At 38.2% G+C, this 19,991-nt stretch overlaps 2 protein-coding genes across 2 annotated transcripts in view; one reads left to right on the top strand and one right to left on the bottom strand.

The window, feature by feature from the left end:
* hipk3b (homeodomain interacting protein kinase 3b) overlaps positions 1–3,295 on the bottom strand; it is a 44,165-nt gene extending 40,870 nt beyond the window's left edge. Inside the window, 2 exon segments of the mRNA XM_083917784.1 lie at positions 2,964–2,983; positions 2,985–3,295. Of these exon segments, the coding sequence (XP_083773910.1) occupies positions 2,964–2,983; positions 2,985–3,034 (70 nt within the window). The 5' untranslated portion in view covers positions 3,035–3,295.
* A 3,039-nt stretch (positions 3,296–6,334) lies between these two features.
* Positions 6,335–18,145, top strand: cstf3 (cleavage stimulation factor, 3' pre-RNA, subunit 3). Its single transcript, XM_083914024.1, has 20 exons — positions 6,335–6,521; positions 7,871–7,975; positions 8,151–8,246; positions 13,057–13,089; positions 13,971–14,068; positions 14,153–14,219; positions 14,315–14,349; positions 14,439–14,565; positions 14,692–14,769; positions 14,864–15,026; positions 15,287–15,396; positions 15,535–15,651; positions 15,738–15,956; positions 16,052–16,154; positions 16,355–16,424; positions 16,519–16,714; positions 16,828–16,978; positions 17,161–17,255; positions 17,369–17,429; positions 17,635–18,145. Exons 1-20 carry the CDS (start codon positions 6,495–6,497, stop codon positions 17,832–17,834), a joined length of 2,151 nt encoding a protein of 716 aa, XP_083770150.1. The 5' UTR covers positions 6,335–6,494; the 3' UTR covers positions 17,835–18,145.
* Positions 18,146–19,991: the final 1,846 nt, after the last annotated feature.

The following is a 19,991-nucleotide window of genomic DNA, read 5'->3' as shown; positions in this document are numbered from 1 at the left end:
GTCTTGCTTTTTGTCAGGGAAATATTAACGACACTACATGTAGCCTATGCCAGATGTCCAGTGGAAAAACTAAATTTCAGATGCTAAAACCAATGTAGGTGAAGTGTCACTCGAAGGCAAATGTGTACAAAGCAGGTAATGCATTTTGCACTTATTTGCTATTGACCAGCAAAGCATTGATCACAGAGTGGCACATACTGCTAAACTTCTCATTAGCCATGAGCCATGAACACAGTAGAAGAGTGAGTTAAGGTTTACCTTAAACCTGATATTTTTTCCTCACCATTTCCCAGACAGAAACATTTACTGTGTTATTAAAATCCAGGGCTCAGACCAGTTTGCTGGATGCATATAGGTGATTATAAACTCTGTGCTGGAATAGATTACTTCTTAGGATATTGGACATTTTCCGCCCATCACATTTGTGATTCATTGCACATCATCATCTTGCCATGGTGCCTCCTCATAAAATCTCAATCATTCTGTTTTGTTTACTGCACACATATGAAGAGGACATCACTCAGAAACCAGTCTTTAAGTTGGCCACAAAGCAGTACAGATAAGCTGCCCCTAGTACAGCACATCAATGCAACATGACATCACATGACAACATGTTTTCAAGTGCCTCCCAATCCCTGTTAACAAACAACAAACATTATCCACTAATAGCAATTATTGTGGGGGAAAACACTAAACACTGGCCACGCTGTGTTGACTGTCTTCTGGCATTGCATGTCATTACCACCCACAACCTTGCTTTTTTGGCCTTGCTACTGATAAGTTAAGGAATGTGACACATAGAGCAGACGAAGCGTCTATGCAAAGGGTATTTAGAGCAGTGTTCCACATAATCAAAGAAAAATACAAGTAAAAACAACAGTTGTCCTTGATCCAGTAAAAAAGAAATTAAACTACAAAAAGGGCAGCTACAATGCATTATACTTTTTGAGAAAAGGGGTAGCCATGTCTGCTAGATTAGCTAAACCAGTCAAAACTTGTATTCAGTATTTGTCGGACCACTTTTTAAGATAATTCAGCTTAACATAGTAAAGTAAAACAAATATCCACAATATGCAACTCATTAGGTTCAGAGATAAGAACCACTACTATCATACATGACACACATGAGGGAGGGAGAAGTACATTGACTTTTAGCTCTACAGGCCACAGTAGAAGTCTCAATTTTCTCTTTCTAGTTTCACCATTTCACAAAAAAAAAGAAAAAACACAAAGTGTTTCAGTGGGACCAAGAACTCAAAGTGATGGTTCCCTGCCACATAATGACTGGTAGCTCAAACAATATTGCCTACTAATTAAATGTGATACCATTGTTTTGTTGGTTGTGATGTCCGCAGCCTCATATAGGAGCTCTACTATAAACCCTATACCTCCTCTTTAACACAAAACCATCACCTTCATTGTGGTAAAAGACCACATAGAGTATTACAGCCATGTTTTGTATGATTTTCTTGACATTAATGCAAACTCGTCTTGTCTTTCACTGTGTAATTACTGTATATCTTATATCTATAGCTGATGGATGAAATGACAGGTGATGGAAATGTACTATTGTGTGCTGTGCTCATCAAAAAAATGCAAGTTGTGATGCACTGTAACAACTTACGTCTATGAACGGGAAACGAGTGAGCGAAAAACCTGACAATATCAACGGGCACACACCCAGAGGCACTACTTGCGGCCCAAGGCCATTCATATTTTGAAAATAACTAGGCCTAACTTTGAAAATAACAAAATTGTCCACTTAAGAAAATTAATAAAAATGTTTACATTTCGCATTTTTTTTTTTGTTGGTGTCAGATTATTTATAACATCATGGTGATGATCGCTGGTTTGAGGGGCACCCTGTGAATTTCGCTCCCAACAGACTCTAGAATCGCCTCGGCACACACCCTGAAGGAGATTTCCAAGACAACTAGTTAACGTAGCTAACTAGATTCAGTATGCAGTTTTGACATAATGTTATACTGTATGTTGACGTTTCTCTCGCTAAACACATGTTAAACAACAGCTTTACAGACGAGTTGAATAAGTTAACAGGTGAAATTATACTAGACATCTTGTACACATTTAGACCAAGTAGAATCCAGAATGTGTGATTGTGAAAATTCATAAAGTCTATTGAGTTTTTGTTAGCCAACGTTATGGTCAAGCGATAACATGATCTTGCTATATTTTGGGTCAACTGAGTCACGTATGTACAGAGGCACTGCTTGCCAGCAGTACCATCCCCCAACCCCCCATGGTCTGACAAACTTTAAACTACACCAGTGACAATGCGCCAGGTTTACAATGACAGTAGGCCCGTCCATCCACCCGCTCCGGTAGCAAGTCTCTTATTTTAACTCCCATTGCAGGTGACATGCATGATTTGGTTTAAATAAACCTATAATGTTATTAAATGCAGGTTCGAGCCCCCCCTGTGAATTTTTGCCTCGGGCCCCAACAGACTCTAGAATCGCCTCTGTGTACGAAGCCAGATGTATCATGCCATGTTAAGCTAATGGATAGGAAGTAAAATACAACACTCACAAGTGAAGTCATGCGATCCATATTGTCAATGTATGATTGGTTAAACATAGCTAACGTTGATGATTCAACAAATCTAACGGGGTCGCCCTGACAACACTGAAATAACAAACACAAGAGAGTGTCAAATGCACTCGCATTAATAATTACCACTAACGGCATCGCTAGCACTGTTTTGGCAGGATAATAAATAAATAAAAATCACCCCTAGTAAATTCATCACCCAACGTGGTGACAGGGCCATTAGCTACGCAGGAAGCTTATGTTGAAAGGATTGACACCTCGTACAGCCAAAAAAGCTCGCTAGCTAAGTTTGTAGCTAAGTTATGACTTTGTATTGCGTCACAATTAAACTATCGTTTCAAAGGTTAAGCTAAACAAATATCACCATAGACAGCATTCTCTCCGCCACTCACCTTCACATAGAGTCACTATATATAATCCAGGGCTTCTCTGAACATGTTATGGACTTATAAATCCACACCATGCACAGTTCGCCTGCATTGCTGCCATCTTGTCCCAGACGACAGGAAGGGAAAGCTCGCTCTCGGTAAAGCCACCATCTCCCACATTTCTAAACATTAAATAACTCTTGCATATAGGCGTCCAGAAACCTCACACCGAGCCCAGGATGTAGCTACACAGTTCAAATTCGTCTCCTTCCTCTTAGGGCGAAGTAGCCCATCTCTGAAAGGGTGTCCGTTACCCCGTCTGGATGTGCTGTTCCGCGGCCCAGCCACTGCCAGCCTCTAACATGTCCCTTTTCTCTCGCTGCAAGCAAATGTTTGTGAACTGACGGCATTGTCCAGACCAGAGTAATCGATCAGCAGACAGATACATTCAAGAAAATAGATTCAGCATTCAGATAAAGACTATATTAAATATACAGTACAATATAATGCAATTCAATGCAGCACAACACAAACCAATAGAGAACAAATAGGAGATTATCTTCATAAGAAAAGCCCAATATTTAAGGTAAGGCAAGTTTATTTGTATAGCACCTTTCAACAACAAGGTAATTCAAATTGCTTTACATAAACGATTAACCGCATTGAAAAGAAACACATATCAAATGACATTTAGATAAATAAATGACATTCAGATAAAATATTTTTTTTGAAATACAATAAAAATTATAAATAAAACCAACAATATCAAAGGAATATAAGTTACAGTGCAGTATAAGCAATTGATAAATTGTTTTGTTTGTTTACTGAAAAGCAGCAGCAAGCAGAAAAGTCCTCAGCCCTGATTTAAAAGAGCTGAGAGTTGCAGCAGACCTGCAGTTTTCTGAGAGTTTGTTCCAGATATGTGGTCCATTTTGTAAACATTTGGTGAGAAAATGATTTTTGTTTGTAAAGACTTTCTGAAATGTTAAGTTCTATGTATATAAAAGGATGGGAGGAGTAAATGTGTAGATTGCTGCGATCGGAGGGGTTAAAGTGTACATTTGTCTTGCGACAAAGTGGTGGAAAACTGATTGCTTAAAGATATATTGAAAATATAATAAAAATACTAGTAGGCCATAGCTACTATATCAGTATAGGGTGAATCCCTTTTTCAGTTTCTGAAATGTGTTTAATATTTATATATATGTTTATATAGATTTATATGAAAATGCAATGGGAGAACCTGGTAATAATAACTACAACTAATTCCTTTTCTTTCTTCATTAAGAAGATTTCAACAGCAGGGTGTTCTTAGGAAATTAGTGGGGGAGCAAAAGCTGAAGTCTACTGCTCAAGCAGTCAGGAGGCACCCAACTGACAAACAAAGCTGCTCATAAGCCCCCAGTGTCTGAGAAGACCGGCTGTAATCTAATCCACCAAAGTGCAATTGTTTTTCTAGTCCTCACCAGTCCCCACCCCAATTACAGACAACAAACCTTTGGGCCTAGTCAGCTGGAAAGCAGGTGTGAACATCTCTTGTTTAACCTGATGCATCATGAGTAAACACAGCTGGAGTGGTAGTTGTGGAAGCAAAGTAGCCCACGTGTAACCTAATAGGAGTCTCTTTTAAATCCTTTGAGGTTCTAACGGAAGACAAGGCTGTACTTCAATGATATTCTGTGTTGTCTTTCCCAGCCTCATTAGCACAATCTTTAATACTGTCTATGACAAAGAAAACCTAGTAAAATGCCCTAACAAATACACAATATCACATCGTCCAACTAACTATCGGGTCAGGGCATGAATTTTCCAAATTTAACACAATAAGTGAGTCTTTTTTTCCCTTTATTTGCAAATTTTTAATAAATATAGTACAAACATAGAACAGTATGGAATCATACTTGACAAAGATAGGAATGTATGTAAAGACAGTCAGCTCTCCTTTCAATAAGCATTAAATTATAATGACATGACATAAGTAAGAGTACTTACATATTTAATAAGATACAAAGGCATAGAGAAAAACAATAAATAAAGCGAAATACAAACAAACACAAAAAGTGAGTCAAAAGACACTTGTCCACTTGTCCACTGCGAGGTAACTGCTCTGTGGTCTTTTGCTCTGGTCTGTTTCGGGTTGGCGTGATACACACACACACACACACACACACACACACACACACACACACACACACACACACACACAAGCGCGCACTCTCGGTCACTATCATTTGTCTCCCCCTACTGTCAAGCACGGTAACCAGCATGTTGCAGTACAAAACAAGCTTTTGTGGTGTTATTACCATATAACTGATAGATATTTTTGCGATTTTTGTCACCCTAACAAAATTGTGTATAGTCTTACATAAAGGCGGCTTGAGGTTCCTAGTACAAGCCAAAACTTCATGGAGTTATAGGGTAGTAAAAATATAAAGGTCTGTATTTGTCTAATGGCCATTGCAAGAAGCCGCAGATCGGCCATAATTATCCACTTGGTTTCCACTTTCATGAGTCACCTGAATACACGTGGTTGTCATGCACGAGGCCTTCTTTACATCTTCAGAGTTCAGAGTATGTAATGAATGAGATGAACACAAGACAGAGTGCTACAACTACAATAGGCAGTATAGAGGACTCCCAATTGACAAAAAAAAAAAAAAAAAAATCCCCACTTCTATGGCAGGGAAATGTTACAGTAGGCCTAAACACATACCATCTATTTCCATTTCCTTGTTACTCCCATGAAGTCACATGATAACACACTTTAGATTTGTTTCGTACACGGGTATTATCCTGCTAAATCTACTATCTTTCGTTACTTTTTAATTGTAAATAAGAGATATACTTGTGATTGTAAGGGGTAGACAATTTTTTGTAGCTTGTTTTCACATTAGTTATTTTTGGTTTGATTTACAGAAGTACCTTTCAAAATGTTTTGAAAAAAACGTACAGTAATACTAACAAAGATGGATTTATTAGTAATTCTTAACAATCGCAAAAATTCGGCAGATGAAATTTACAGAAGAAGTTTTATCATTATCTTAGCAAAATACTATTTACGTTAAATGATTTGGTTTAACAAACTACCCTTTATATTTTTAAAGATTCAGGTTTTAAGTCATATGACCACTTTGGAAAACTTAAAACTCAAAAATAATAAATTGGCAAAAACTGCACATCTAGAATTACATTTTTGGTATTTGTTATTGCATTATATAATAAATATACAATTATATTGAATATTTTCAATAAAATGCTAAATAAAATTAAAAAAAGATTTGTTTTGTGGCGAGTAATATTTTACTTTGAAGGAATTTGTAGCGGAAGTGCTATTGTTGTTGCTGCTGGCGGACCGGAACACAAGTTCGTTTTACGCCATTTTAAGATATCGGCCAGCCATTGAGCAGTTTGTTTGCTCGAGGGCAATGTGAGCGACTCCTTTAGAAGCAATGCCGATTACTTAGTCGTTTTTAAAATATCGCCATCACGTTATTTTTTTAACGTTCATCCGAATTGATGTGAAATTTGTAACCTAACTAGATTATTCTTCCAGCCATGGCAACCGAGGGAGCAACCGACCAGGTAGCTAACGTAACATGCAGTTCCGCTGAGGAGCCAGCTAACCCTCACCAGTGTCATTTAGCTTGTGTGTTGTATTTATATATAATGTAAATGATGTTACAATATATGCATCATGTTCTATTTAGACGCCAGAATTAGCTAATATACGCTTGTCTGGGTTTTTGTCGTAAATCTGTAACTGCTATCTGTCGCCATATTGGCTGGCTAACTGTAGCATTGTTGCTCCTTAACGGCTAGTTGTTCAACGTTAACGTGTTGAGCTAACATTAACACCGCATGTGTCTTAATTTAATATACACTTTCAGCTACTTCCAGATATCCATTGTAACGGATTCACGGTGATGGATGCTACTCATTGATGCCAGCTATGGGGAAACCAACGTTAGCTAGTGGAGGAAACAGTTTTTCTGATGTAACGCTAAAAAGCCACAATGTGTAACGTTGTTTTTTCGGTGTTTTTTTTTTTTTCTTCTTTTGAAGGTTTTTAAATATGCCTGTCTATATATGTACATGAACACACTCATATATATATATTTATGTGTGTGTGTATTTCAATTGCACATTGATTTGTCAAATATATTCAAATTGTCAAAATGTTGGCAGTTCTGCCACGCTGCAGAGGTGTGGACAAAATTGATCAATATGTAACCCCACTCTTATATTATAAGCCTTTAATAAGTGTTATGTTGACCCTATGCAGCCAAGAACCTCGAAAGGCGTCACCACGCCACAATTATCACCTAGGATACTATAACAATAGTATGGATATGGCTCCAATTCATGTGGTTTACTTTTTTTATTTTACTGGGGAACATTTTCATACATAAGCAAATATTCTTAGATTCCCACCCCTAAGCTCCTCTTTTTTTAGTGGGATTTAAGTCATTTCTCAAACCCCATTCCCCGATAGATAATGAAAAACCACCAGGTTTACAAACTGTTACAAGAACATATTTAATGAACTTACTTGAAGTCATATCAGTTAATTTACTTAATGTTCGATTCATTCTTATTGCATAATAAATGTACCCCTTTTGTTGTGTGATTTACTGATTTATCCTATTACAATTTGTCAGTTGTCAAGTCAAGAGATCTTTATTGTACCGGGGGGATTTGTAGTGCAGCCAGTAGCAACGCTAACATGAAGCGAATAACTAAAAGAGATGGAGAAATATATGTTGTGTTGTATGTAGCCTATGGCTTGTGCACATTGTGATTTATTCTGCTCTCTAAAATTGTACCGTATATTTGTATCTCTGACTATGATTGTGAATTTTTGATGAAAAAATTGCAGGTCTATTCAGCGGCATAACCCCGTTTTCCCCCTGTGCCTTTCTTTGTGTTTGCAGGCAGCAGCAGAGTATATTCCAGAGAAGGTGAAGAAGGCAGAGAAGAAGTTGGAAGAAAACCCATATGACCTTGACGCATGGAGCATTCTGATTCGAGAAGCACAGGTTTAGTGACACAGAGTTGTATTCCTGGGGTTAAACAAACAGGGAATACGGGTGGGGGTGGAAAGGGTGTCTTGGGGTAAATAGATTGTTAAAATGCAAATAATTTTTTTCTCCCTGTATGATTTCTTTTCATATGTTAAATGGTGTGGAAGGTAAATGCATTCTCCCTCTTTAGAATCAACCTATAGATAAAGCAAGGAAGACATATGAGCGACTTGTCACGCAGTTCCCAAGTTCCGGCAGATTCTGGAAACTATTCATTGAAGCTGAGGTTAATACTTTTTCTTTTCTTTAGTGTGCATGGCTGGGGATTTTTCTAACATGATCAACAATGTGATTTTCACACAAAATGTCTCATTTCTCAATGAAGTTTAAAGTGACAATTCTTGTTTTGAGTCACTAGGCCTGACTACTTTTTTTTGGCTGCAGTTATCAGCTCAAGTTTATTATTGCTGGTTAAGAGTAACACATGAAAGCATCTACCCGCCTAAGAATATCCTACACTATGATGAACACAGATGTTGGATGATGTAAAACACGTATTTTGTCAGGCTCCAGCTAGACTCATTAAGAATTTTGCTTTAAACATGAACAAGGGGGGAATCAACTCTAATAATTTCTTTTTCAGAAAAATCTTCTTATGTTCCCAGGATTAAAAAAACAAACAAACATATTCTCTGCGTCATATTTAAATGGGGTAAAGTGCATTTGTTGCATGTTTGGTCTGCAACAGTATTAAAACTATTTTAATGGTATTGGAGTGCATTAGCCTTTTATTCACTTGTCGTGTCAATTTATTGCCTCCTGTGTCATTTCTTTCGAGTAATTTTATAAACATATTTTGATTGTGTGGCCCTTTCATTCCTTACATTTATCCCCACTCCTTCTGAATATACGTTTCCGTGATTCCATTAACAGGCTTTGCTTTTATGCAAGAAGCTACTGATAGTATGATTCATTTTCCCTTTTACATAATATTTGCTATCTTGGTGAAGTGCATTTTCTGATGGCTCTAACCTCCGCAGATGGCTACTGCAATTGGTGTTAAACACATCATATGCACAAAGTTTCACAGCATTATCAAGCATCAGAATTAAGCTTCTAGTTTAAAGTCCACTGTGTAGTTCTGGATAATGATTACCTCTATGCTGCAAGTTGAATGCTGCTGTATGTTGAGGTTGTAGTGGTTGTGGTTTGTCGTTGTGTGGTTGCTCCCCTGGGAGAAGCTACCCCTGCCCCCTTCTCTCTGATACCTTTTCCCCCAGTCTTCACGCCCATGGATTACTCAATGTAAGAAAATGCCTGGTGTGATATAGTTAATGAAGTGGACATGTATATGGCAGGAAATGGAAAAAGAACACTTTGCTGCCTTTTCCAAGTGGACTAGGCTTCTCGGGAACAGTCCAATAATTCATTATAGCCTACACAGGGCACAAAATTAGCACCAGCCATATTTGTTTCACTCTCTGGACCAAAAATTATGGTAATCTTTGAGTGTTTTTTTTTTTTTTTTTTTTTGGCCCATGGATAACACATTCAATTTGAGCCTACAGATGACACCAACTGTACTTGTGCCAGTAGCATCAGTGTCATTCTGCACACTTCTAACATATTATCGCAGCAACAACATAACAAAACAGCAGTAACTATAGCTAGTAGGAATGTCTCAGTTGTGGTTCTTTGAGAACATGCAGAGGGCCAGAGAGAATAAATTAAAGTAGATTTAAATGTTCTAACACCACTGAAGCCTTAATTTTTTGTCTAGCAGGTACATTTTTACAATAGGTAATATATTTAATATGGACTTGTTCGTTCCGCACACTATCACTGATATTCTTAGTAAAATATGTAATATGGCCAGATAGAGAAATTCATTTTAAAATGAAATGCTAAAAATCTCATACAGGTGCAGCTTTGTACTGTGATTGTTGGAGGGTGGGTAATTCTCTAAAGACCGTTTAACTGACAAGTACATTTATTGTAGACCGTTATTAGCACCCAGCTGACTTATTATTTCACGTCAATGTAGCCATTTGCAACAGAAATAAGGAAAATGTAATGACTGGACCTTTTTAATATTTTATTTCAAGTGATCCGGTTAGTGAAGTAACTGTAATTGAGAATTTATGCCTGTGTATGTAGGCTTTAGGTTTTTTTTATTTATTTGTAGGTCCCTAGTACCAAACAGAAATACTGAGAATAATCTTTTAATAGAACGTAAAGGGGAACACGGGAGGGAGAAAACAGGATCCAGTTGCACTGAATATCGTCAGTCCCTTTTAAAGTAAAGAAATGTTTTTGTAGGTTTATCTTTAAGTTAGATCTTCTTTTCACCTACTTGTCCACTTAACTCCAACCACAACTCAGCCCAACACCCCACCCAAGATACTAGTTTGGCATATTTGCATAGAAGTTTCTGTTTGCTGGAATAAGAGACATTTGAATCAGCATGATTTTATTTATTTGATTCTGACTGGAGATTTAGAAGCAGACTGTCATTCTAAGCTTTTGGCAGTGCATTTTATTAGCTTGTTACTCATTTGCAAGTCTTGGTATAAAGACATTCCCTTCATTAGAACTACATTGGCTATTGGAAACCTCCATAGCCTCACAAAACTCATTTGGTTAAATTCTCCATACTCAGCACTTTTAATGCCAGAGTACAAAGCATTTTCCCTCAAGAGCACAGCATATCCTTGTGTTTGTGTGAGACTGGTTCTAGAGAATTTTCATAGACCTCAAGTTGCACACTAGGCAAATCAGAGTTGAGTATTTTTCATTGCACCCATGTATTTCTCACAGTGCTTTCACTCAAACTCCCAGTTGAGAGAATGTGCCTGTACGTGTTGTGCAACATGATGTTTAAAAACATAACATGTCACGTGCAGTGCGAGAAAAGAGCACTGTGAGGCAAATTTCCCCAGTTTGCTATTCTTTGAGACTTTTTCAGGATACTTTTTGTCATGCTCTTATAAAAAACGATTATTTTCATTATTTTTTTTTAGTTACAGCATGGGCACTATGCTCTGATGGATAATATGTATTTATCTTGTGAGAAAACCCAGCATTAACATTAAAAAAACTTTCACAACTCATTAGTTTAGAGTCTAATTTATTTTCTCAGAATGGTTATGTCACAATGGTATCCAAAAGCAGTAACCAAATGCAGTCGATTTTCATATGTATGCGCAGCTTGATTGTGTGAGCTAGTACAAAGTTGAATTGCGGTGTAGAATGATATATCGGGCAGTCCTGTCATTTACTGAGTGTTGGCCCTGAGAGAATTTGATCACAGCAGTATAGTTGAGTTTATATTTTTATTATGTATCTATTAGGTGAATTTTTTTTTCTCACATTAAAGTAAGCTGATAGTGTACTCAAAGGATCATATAGGTGTGTTGTCGATATAGGAATATTATGAGTAGGACGGATGTTCCCTTCCAAATCAACATAGCAGGATGTTCAGGGCGGCAGCCATTTTTGTGTTCTGTTGCCATTACAATGAACTGTGACTGCTGTAGAGGCTAACCCATTCTATTTCTATGGTCAATGCACATCTTTTGAACAAGCCAGTTTTCCACAGCAAACAGTTGGATGTCAGTTCTACTCTAATTATATTTCTATGGTTGTAGATTTTTTTCTGGAAGTGATCAGTAGTAAAGTTTGTGCTTAATGAGACTGTTATGTAGCCAGGTACTAGAGACTTACCCTTAAAGCAGCCCCTAGAGGCGTAGTGATGTTTCCCTCCAGAGGAGGAGCATTTAGAAAGATCTGTGACCATCTCACCAGCATCATAGACCACCCTGGCAGCTGATCTATTTCAGGGTAGCACACGGAGACACATCTAGGATTTGCATCAATTGTAAAGGCTCAGATTTTAGTGATTCTGGAAGACGACATTGATTCCATTACATAAAGTTTACGCCTTCCTTGTAGCCGACTGTTTCACACCTTGACTTTTGGTGATCCCATTTTAATAGAATTTTGTGTTCCAGATTGTGTATCTGAGGAATTACATTATATCTCGTGGGTGATTTCTTGGCTTAGAATAAATAAACACAATAGATGCATTGTGTAAAAAACAAAACCTCTTGTCTCTCTATTACTATTAGAGATTCACATTTGCCCTGTCTGTGTATTATTACTTTTTTTTTAATGAAGGTGGAAGCTAAATGTGTCAGATGTTCTGTTGCAGTGCCTGAAATGAGTAATGTAGGTCAATCTTTTTTGTGAGGATACTCTAAAGGCACTCTACACTGCAGTTGTCGTGTACTGCATAGTTGTACAAAAATCCATCTGTTTTTTGTAGAAAAAAGCTAAGTCGCACAATATGTAAAATAAATGTCCCTTAGTTGTACGAATGTTTGATTTTGCCGTCTGTTAAAATCAAGCAACAACTCAGAATTCTGAATTGCATTGCTTTGTTTATTAGTTAAATAACTACAAAAATGTGTTTCCCTCTTGAATTGATACACATTCACATACCACTGAAGGTACAGATTAATTTGTTTTTTTTAACTATTAATACATGTCACTTCCAGGCTATCTTAATTGAATTTTTAGTTTGTAAAGCACAATAATGTAAACACAGTGGGATAGGATAGGTCTATCACATGGTGTGCTGATACTAAAGAAACAACAGCGCCTCCTGTCTGTACTGGATGGGTGCTGTGAGACTGTTGCTCCCACTCATCGGCAGTTGGCCAAATTCCTTCCTGCAGCAGTGTTTACCAAGGGAGCACCCTCATCTCAGGCTGTGAAAGGAAGAGATTTTTTTTTACATCAAAAACAAATACCACTTTAGTAAATTCAAAATCATATTTAAAGTTTGCATTTTGTCAGATTTTTTTCTGTACAATGAGGGCACTGGTGTTTTTCTGGGTCATGTGGCGTTATTGCAAAGAAAATAAACCCCTTTTTAAAAGTAAGTTTAAGTTTCATTCTTGTGTGAATTTCACTTTGTTGATCTTAAATTTGTGTGTGTGTGAGAGAGAGGGCACATTTGCATGAATGCATGTTTCCTGCTAGCAATGAAAGTGGAGACATTTTAATTAATATCACATTTACACTCTTATTTGCAGATCAAGGCTAAAAACTATGACAAGGTAGAAAAGGTAAGTCTCCATGACAGTCCTGGAAGCTGATTAGTGTGTTTCGATCTGGAAGGGTTGTATGACTGTTTCAAAATTGGTCTTATGCAATCTGTAATACTGTAATGTGTTCTGTTATTTCCACTAGAATATGCATTCACACTGTTAAAGTGTCCATTAAAATCGTTGTATTCCTAAAACATACATATAAAAGGCATGTAACTTCTCAGAAAGTGCAGATGGGACTAAATGTTTTTTTGAAAGTGTAAGTACAAGTTGATTTCAATGCATTCTGGCTTGTAACCATAGCTATGTTGTATTATTATCAGGTAAAAAAAAGTATTGTTTCATATCTTTGTTGGTAACACAAAAATCATGGCTATATATATATATATATATCAATATATATCAATCATTCAACCAATGTCACTATTAACCTCTGCATTGGTTTGGAACTGATTTGTTGTTTCTCACTGGCTTTCTAATTTTTAATACATTATGAGTATTATGTTCATTTTTAGCTTGAATGTGAATTCAACACAAGACAACACTCCCTCCCTCAAACAAACATGTATTTATTCGGGTTTGGTGGATCTCACCGAAATGTTGGGCACATCTGTGGCCTGTCTAATGAAGCAAAAATAACTAAAGTGTGCTGCACAACTGCGCTGAGTAAAACCCGGAGCCTCTTCCCAAATCTGGCATATGGGCTGAAGTAAAGACAGCTTTCTGGTAATCCTCCTACATGGGATATTCCACTAATGATCACCATGCTAGTTTTGATCAAGGTGGGGGTTTATAAAGCCAAATGAATAAAACACTGAAGATTGGTAGTTGTATGCAGTCTATTTACTATTTTTGTGTCTCTATTCTAGTGTTTTTAAATTGTATTCTTGCCCCTGTAGTTGTTTCAGAGATGCCTAATGAAAGTCTTGCACATCGACCTGTGGAAATGTTACCTCTCATATGTTCGCGAGACCAAAGGGAAGCTGCCCAGCTACAAGTAAGAGAACATGCTGCACAATTGGGTTAAGTATGTTGACATACGGTAAAATACACATACATTATTTCATTTTCTTACCTTCAGAGAGAAGATGGCCCAGGCTTATGACTTTGCCCTGGATAAAATTGGCATGGAAATTATGTCATATCAGGTACACAGATCTGAGCTATTTATTCGTACCTGTATGTATCTACATTTCTGTTAACTACTGTCGCCTAAGAAAGCTATTATTTACCTCCCCTGCAGATTTGGGTGGACTACATCAACTTCCTCAAAGGAGTGTAAGTGTTTTTACTCCAGTATTGTGAGACTTCATCATTTGCGTTGGCTAACTCTTAAATGTTGACATTTTTGTTTTGTGTTTCATCAGTGAGGCTGTAGGCTCATATGCAGAGAACCAACGAATCACTGCTGTAAGGAGAGTGTACCAGAGAGGCTGCGTGAACCCTATGATCAACATCGAGCAGCTCTGGAGAGATTATAGCAAATATGAGGAGGTGAGTGAGTGAGTGAGTGAGTGAGTGATCGATCCATCCTCCCAGGTCTCTGTCTACTTATATATGTTTGCAAGTATGAAGTTTTAGCTATGTGTGCTAGACTGACTTGTTTTTTTCCATCAACAGGGCATCAATGTGCACTTGGCCAAAAAGATGATTGAGGACCGAAGTAGAGACTACATGAACGCCAGGAGAGTGGCAAAGGTGAGACAAAGCACTATAAATATGTGTCATTTTTTGAATCATCACACGTCTTTGTAAACTAATACAAAATCGTCACATGGTATGTGTAATTCAGGAGTACGAGACTGTGATGAAGGGGCTAGACAGGAATGCACCCTCAGTACCGCCCCAAAACTCCCCTCAGGAAGCCCAGCAAGTGGAAATGTGGAAGAAGTACATCCAGTGGGAAAAAAGCAACCCACTGCGCACAGAAGACCAGACCCTCATCACAAAGAGAGGTGACTATTTGTGTCTATATTGTGTTTTGTTTGCAAGTCTTTTCTATATATGTCCCAAACGACCTGGGATTCCAGTAATTACGCTGGAATGCAATTTTAATCACGTTCTAAGTATCAGTCAATGGAGATACATAATGTATGAAGCATTATCTCATGTAGCCACTGGAGGGAGTAGGTTGACGCTTCTCACCTCACCCATAAATGCATCAGTTCTCTATTTGATGAATTGTGGTGAATTGCTGCCGTGTTCTGTGTTTCAGTGATGTTTGCCTATGAGCAGTGCCTGTTAGTGCTGGGCCACCATCCTGACATATGGTATGAGGCAGCACAGTACCTGGAGCAGTCCAGCAAACTGCTGGCAGAGAAAGGGGTAAGAGAAAAAAAAAAAATAAAACTTTCAGACTTTCTTTTTTTTTTAATGTGAAAATGTCCAAAGCTTGTTAAGTATTTTTCAAGAGAAGTCAGCTCAAAACAGTCCTATAATTCTCTAAATGTTTTCCCCTCTCAGGATATGAATAATTCCAAGCTGTTTAGCGACGAGGCAGCTAACATCTATGAACGTGCCATTGGGACTCTTCTGAAGAAGAACATGCTGCTGTACTTTTCGTTCGCAGACTACGAAGAAGTGAGTGTCCAGTTGCTCACTCAGCACCAGCTGTAATCAACATAACTGGGATTCATCAGCATACGTCTTTTTCGCTTTCCTCATAGAGTCGCATGAAGTACGAGAAGGTGCACAGCATCTATAACAAACTGCTGTCTATTGAGGACATCGACCCCACGCTGGTCTACATTCAGTACATGAAGTTTGCCAGGAGGGCAGAGGGGATCAAGTCAGGTCGCACCATCTTCAAAAAGGCCCGGGAGGATCTACGCACACGTCACCATGTGTATGTGACTGCAGCGCTGATGGAGTACTACTGCAGCAAGGTGAGTACACATGATCACATGTTTGGAATATGTACAGGGTGACTAAAATCGATCTTTTAAAAAATGTTTTATATTTTTTTCTGTTCTCCTTACAGGATAAATCGGTGGCCTTTAAGATTTTTGAGCTTGGTTTGAAGAAATACGGTGATATCCCAGAGTACATACTGGCATATATTGATTACCTCTCACATCTTAATGGTAGGTTATGTGTATTAAACTGCAGAGCTAATACACAGAGTGTAGGAAATGTGTTCTTTACTACTAATCCATTAGCTGAGATGAACGACTTGATACTGAGGTAGCAGTGATGTCCTGGTATCAGCTGTTGATGAAATTAATAATTTCCTCCTATTATTGTCATAGTAATGGAAGATTTTTTTCCTGTTTTCTCACTCCAGAGGATAACAACACCAGGGTTCTGTTTGAACGTGTCCTCACCTCAGGAAGCTTGTCACCAGACAAGTCAGGGTAATGTCAAGCACTGATTAAGTCGCATTTGCATATCTAATAGGTGTAATAGGCAATATCTCTGACAATGTTTTTTTTTTTTCATCCATTTCAGCGAAATCTGGGCTCGGTTCCTGGCTTTTGAGAGCAACATAGGAGACCTGGCCAGTATCCTGAAAGTGGAGCGCAGACGATTCACTGCCTTCAAGGACGAGTATGAGGGCAAAGAAACAGCCTTGCTTGTAGATCGATACAAGTTCATGGACCTGTATCCCTGTTCTACTAGTGAACTCAAAGCCCTTGGGTACAAGGTGTGTTTCTTCATAGATGACACAACATGACATCTCTTGCTGCCAAAGCACTTATACAGATCAGGATTTTCTCTCAACTGATATTTTAACTGCTTTCCACTATGTGTTTTTAGGATGTGTCTCGTGCCAAACTGGCATCAATGCTCCCAGAGACTGTGGTGATGCCCTCTGCACCGACACAAAAGGATGAAGCTGACCGTAAACCCGAGTACCCCAAACCTGACACACATCAGATGATCCCCTTCCAGCCACGTCACCTTGCTCGTATGTAGTCAATAGCTGACCAAGGTCTTCTCTCAACTCTACTGGATATTTGAACAAATCAGTGAAACACTGTGTTGACGAATGATGCTGTTGCTATGTGTCCTCACTGTCTCTCCTCCACATTTACATAACACATTAAAGGATCCATCTTTTGATGTAGCCTCTTGTGTGCGTCCCTACAGCTCCAGGTTTACACCCTGTCCCTGGTGGAGTTTTCCCAGTGCCCCCAGCTGCTGTTGTCCTAATGAAACTGCTCCCTCCGCCTACATGCTTCACTGTGAGTAACAGTAGCTTAATACTATCAAGCTCATATTTTCTTGAACTGAATAAAAGCTAAAAGGGGGTGTTTCTACTAGAATGCAGTAAGTTTGTGATTGTTTCTCACTGCAGGGACCCTTTGTTCAAGTGGATGAGATCATGGAAACATTCAGGAGATGCACACTTCCTGAGAGTAAGTTGCTTTTGTCAGCATTTGGGATAAATCCAGACCATTTCTATTTTTAGCCACGCTAGCAACATGGTCATCACGGTCACAAGACCAACACTTAGATTCAAAGTTAAATATCTCGACAACCATGAAAAGAATCGGCATAAATGTCTTGCAATGGTTCTGCCCTCTACTTGTCTTGTTACTGATGCATTTTCTGTCTCCATAGCTGTTGATGCTGCTGTAGAGCTGATCACTGGTAGACAGCCTGATGCAGGAGGGGAGGGCAATGGATCCATGGAGAACCATGCTGTTGCCAAGTCACTCAAGAGGCCTAATGCAGACTCCGACGAGGAGGATGACAAAGGAGCTGTAGCTCCGCCCATACACGACATCTACCGTGCACGCCAGCAGAAGAGGATACGATAAATCGACTAAAACACACACTAAACCCTACAAGAATGTAATCTTAACAGGTGGTCACATGGGGTAAACGTACATGTTCATATTTCTGAGTGCGGCTGACAGATTATACATACATCCGTTTATCTCTGTACAGAAGACAAGCATACATACTCAGACATACATACTGTATGTACACCTGAGTGTTCTTGTAGTTTTTTTGTCGACAGTTTTTATTTTTTAAAGACTGACCATTATACTGTACAAAATTTTTAATTCTACCATTGATTTTGGCACACAGCTCAGTTTTGGCTTTGTGATGTTCCAGTGATGGCAAAGTGGAGTGAAACTTTTTTCTTTTTTTTTAGATAACTGGAGGAAAAACCATTCCTTTCAATAAAAATGAAAGACTTCAACCATTTGTTTTATTTCACCTTACTGATGCTTTGAGTCATCGCTGTGTTTTCTCTCTATAACTGGACATTTAATCCAGACTTCTCTTTTAGTACGGTCATGCCAGGCCTTATCATTACAACTAGGGGGCAATTTATGACACTCCCTTCAAATAATCAAGATTACCTCTGACAGCAGGATTTCCCAGCTTTAGTACGTTGTGTACATTATCCTATTCATGTAAGGGCAAGATAGCTTTGAAACAGCTTTAGTTTTTATTAGGCGGGGGGGCTCTTTTTGCATTTTACCTATGTATACCTAAAGTGAACATAAAAACTAAAAACTTTTCAGATAGTTCTTTAGTTGTGAAAAAAACTCCATGATTGGAGAAATAAAATGAACATGCAGCGTGAACATTTTTCAATGCCAGCCAGCTGCTTATTTTCACGTTGGCCTAATTACGTAATCGTTTGTCTGCCCTGTACAACCTTTGTTCTGAATATGTGGCAGCCTATCTCAGCTCGGAGCCTATTCACAGTTAACACTGTGGCATGAAACAGATTCTGGAAACTACACTCTTCTGCCATAAAATAAAGTCTAAAGTTGAAATTTGTGCCATTTGGAAAACATGACCTACTTGAATACAAAAGAAAATGTCTAAAGTAAATGTTTATTACTCTGTGGTGGTTTTTTATTTAAAAGCTTCTGAATGATAAACATTAGAGAATGAGTCATAGAGACCAAGATTACCTATCAAGCAAAGTAACTGCCTATTGGTTCTTTCTCATTGTCAGGATAACTGTGGATTTCAAGTCACTGATTACAACTAGAGAACACTCAAAACATTATGGTTCGGTGATTTTCCCTTCTAGCATCACAGGCATATCTAATGTTATTAACTAAAAACAAAACTTAGCAAACGGTATTTGAAAAGGAAAGCACCACTCATTTTCTTTTTTGAATTGATAAGCCACTGTTTGTATTTTAAACAAGAGGAGAAAAAAGAAAGAAAGCATTGAGGGAAAATTAAATGTTTCCCTTTGCTATCATATAACACACACATAGGCCCGAAATACACACATGTACTAACAGGACCTATATGCAATTATAAAATGGAGATGAGATGAGAGGAAGGCTGCACTTGCCTTGCTCAAGGGAACAGACACAGTGCCCAGGGGATGAGCTGCCACCTATAGGTGCAATCCACGCACCATACGTGATCCGTCAATCCTTCAGTTCCCAAGCAAAGTCCCTATGGGCTGAGCTGCTGTCACCCAGGGCTTTTATTTCCTTTCTTTATTAGAGCAGGAAAGGGGGGAGAGAGAGGATGACGTAAAAGGCTGTAGGTCATATAGCTCATTGGGATGCACACATTACCCAGTGAGCTAGAGGCCCCTACTGTTTGTTTTTTTAAACTGGACTCTAGAGATGTTGAGATGAAAGCTTATGTGTTATGGATGTAAACAACAATAGTATTTTATAGAAAGGGAACTCAACATTACAGTTCCATACTACTTTTTATTTTACAAAATACAGTCTGGCACATCATTTCACAAGTTTTAGTTGACTTGGAACCTCAATAGCATAAATCAGTGTGTTTTCACACTTTTTCCATTCAATTAAAAGATGGAGGGAATTGTCTGTTTTTAACAGAAAAAAATCATGTGTAATGCCTGTGTGGGGTCACGTAAGAATATTATTTGTGTTATGTGGATAAATTACTTGACATATCAGATGTCATTTGTTCTCTTTTCATAACAATACATACGTTTTGATACTGCAATGAAAAGG

The sequence above is a fragment of the Echiichthys vipera genome (assembly GCF_963691815.1).
Source record: "Echiichthys vipera genome assembly, chromosome: 1".
Taxonomy (NCBI): domain Eukaryota; kingdom Metazoa; phylum Chordata; class Actinopteri; order Perciformes; family Trachinidae; genus Echiichthys; species Echiichthys vipera.
The sequence above is the reverse complement of the archived record's forward strand: the minus strand, read 5'-3'. Positions and strand labels throughout refer to the sequence as shown.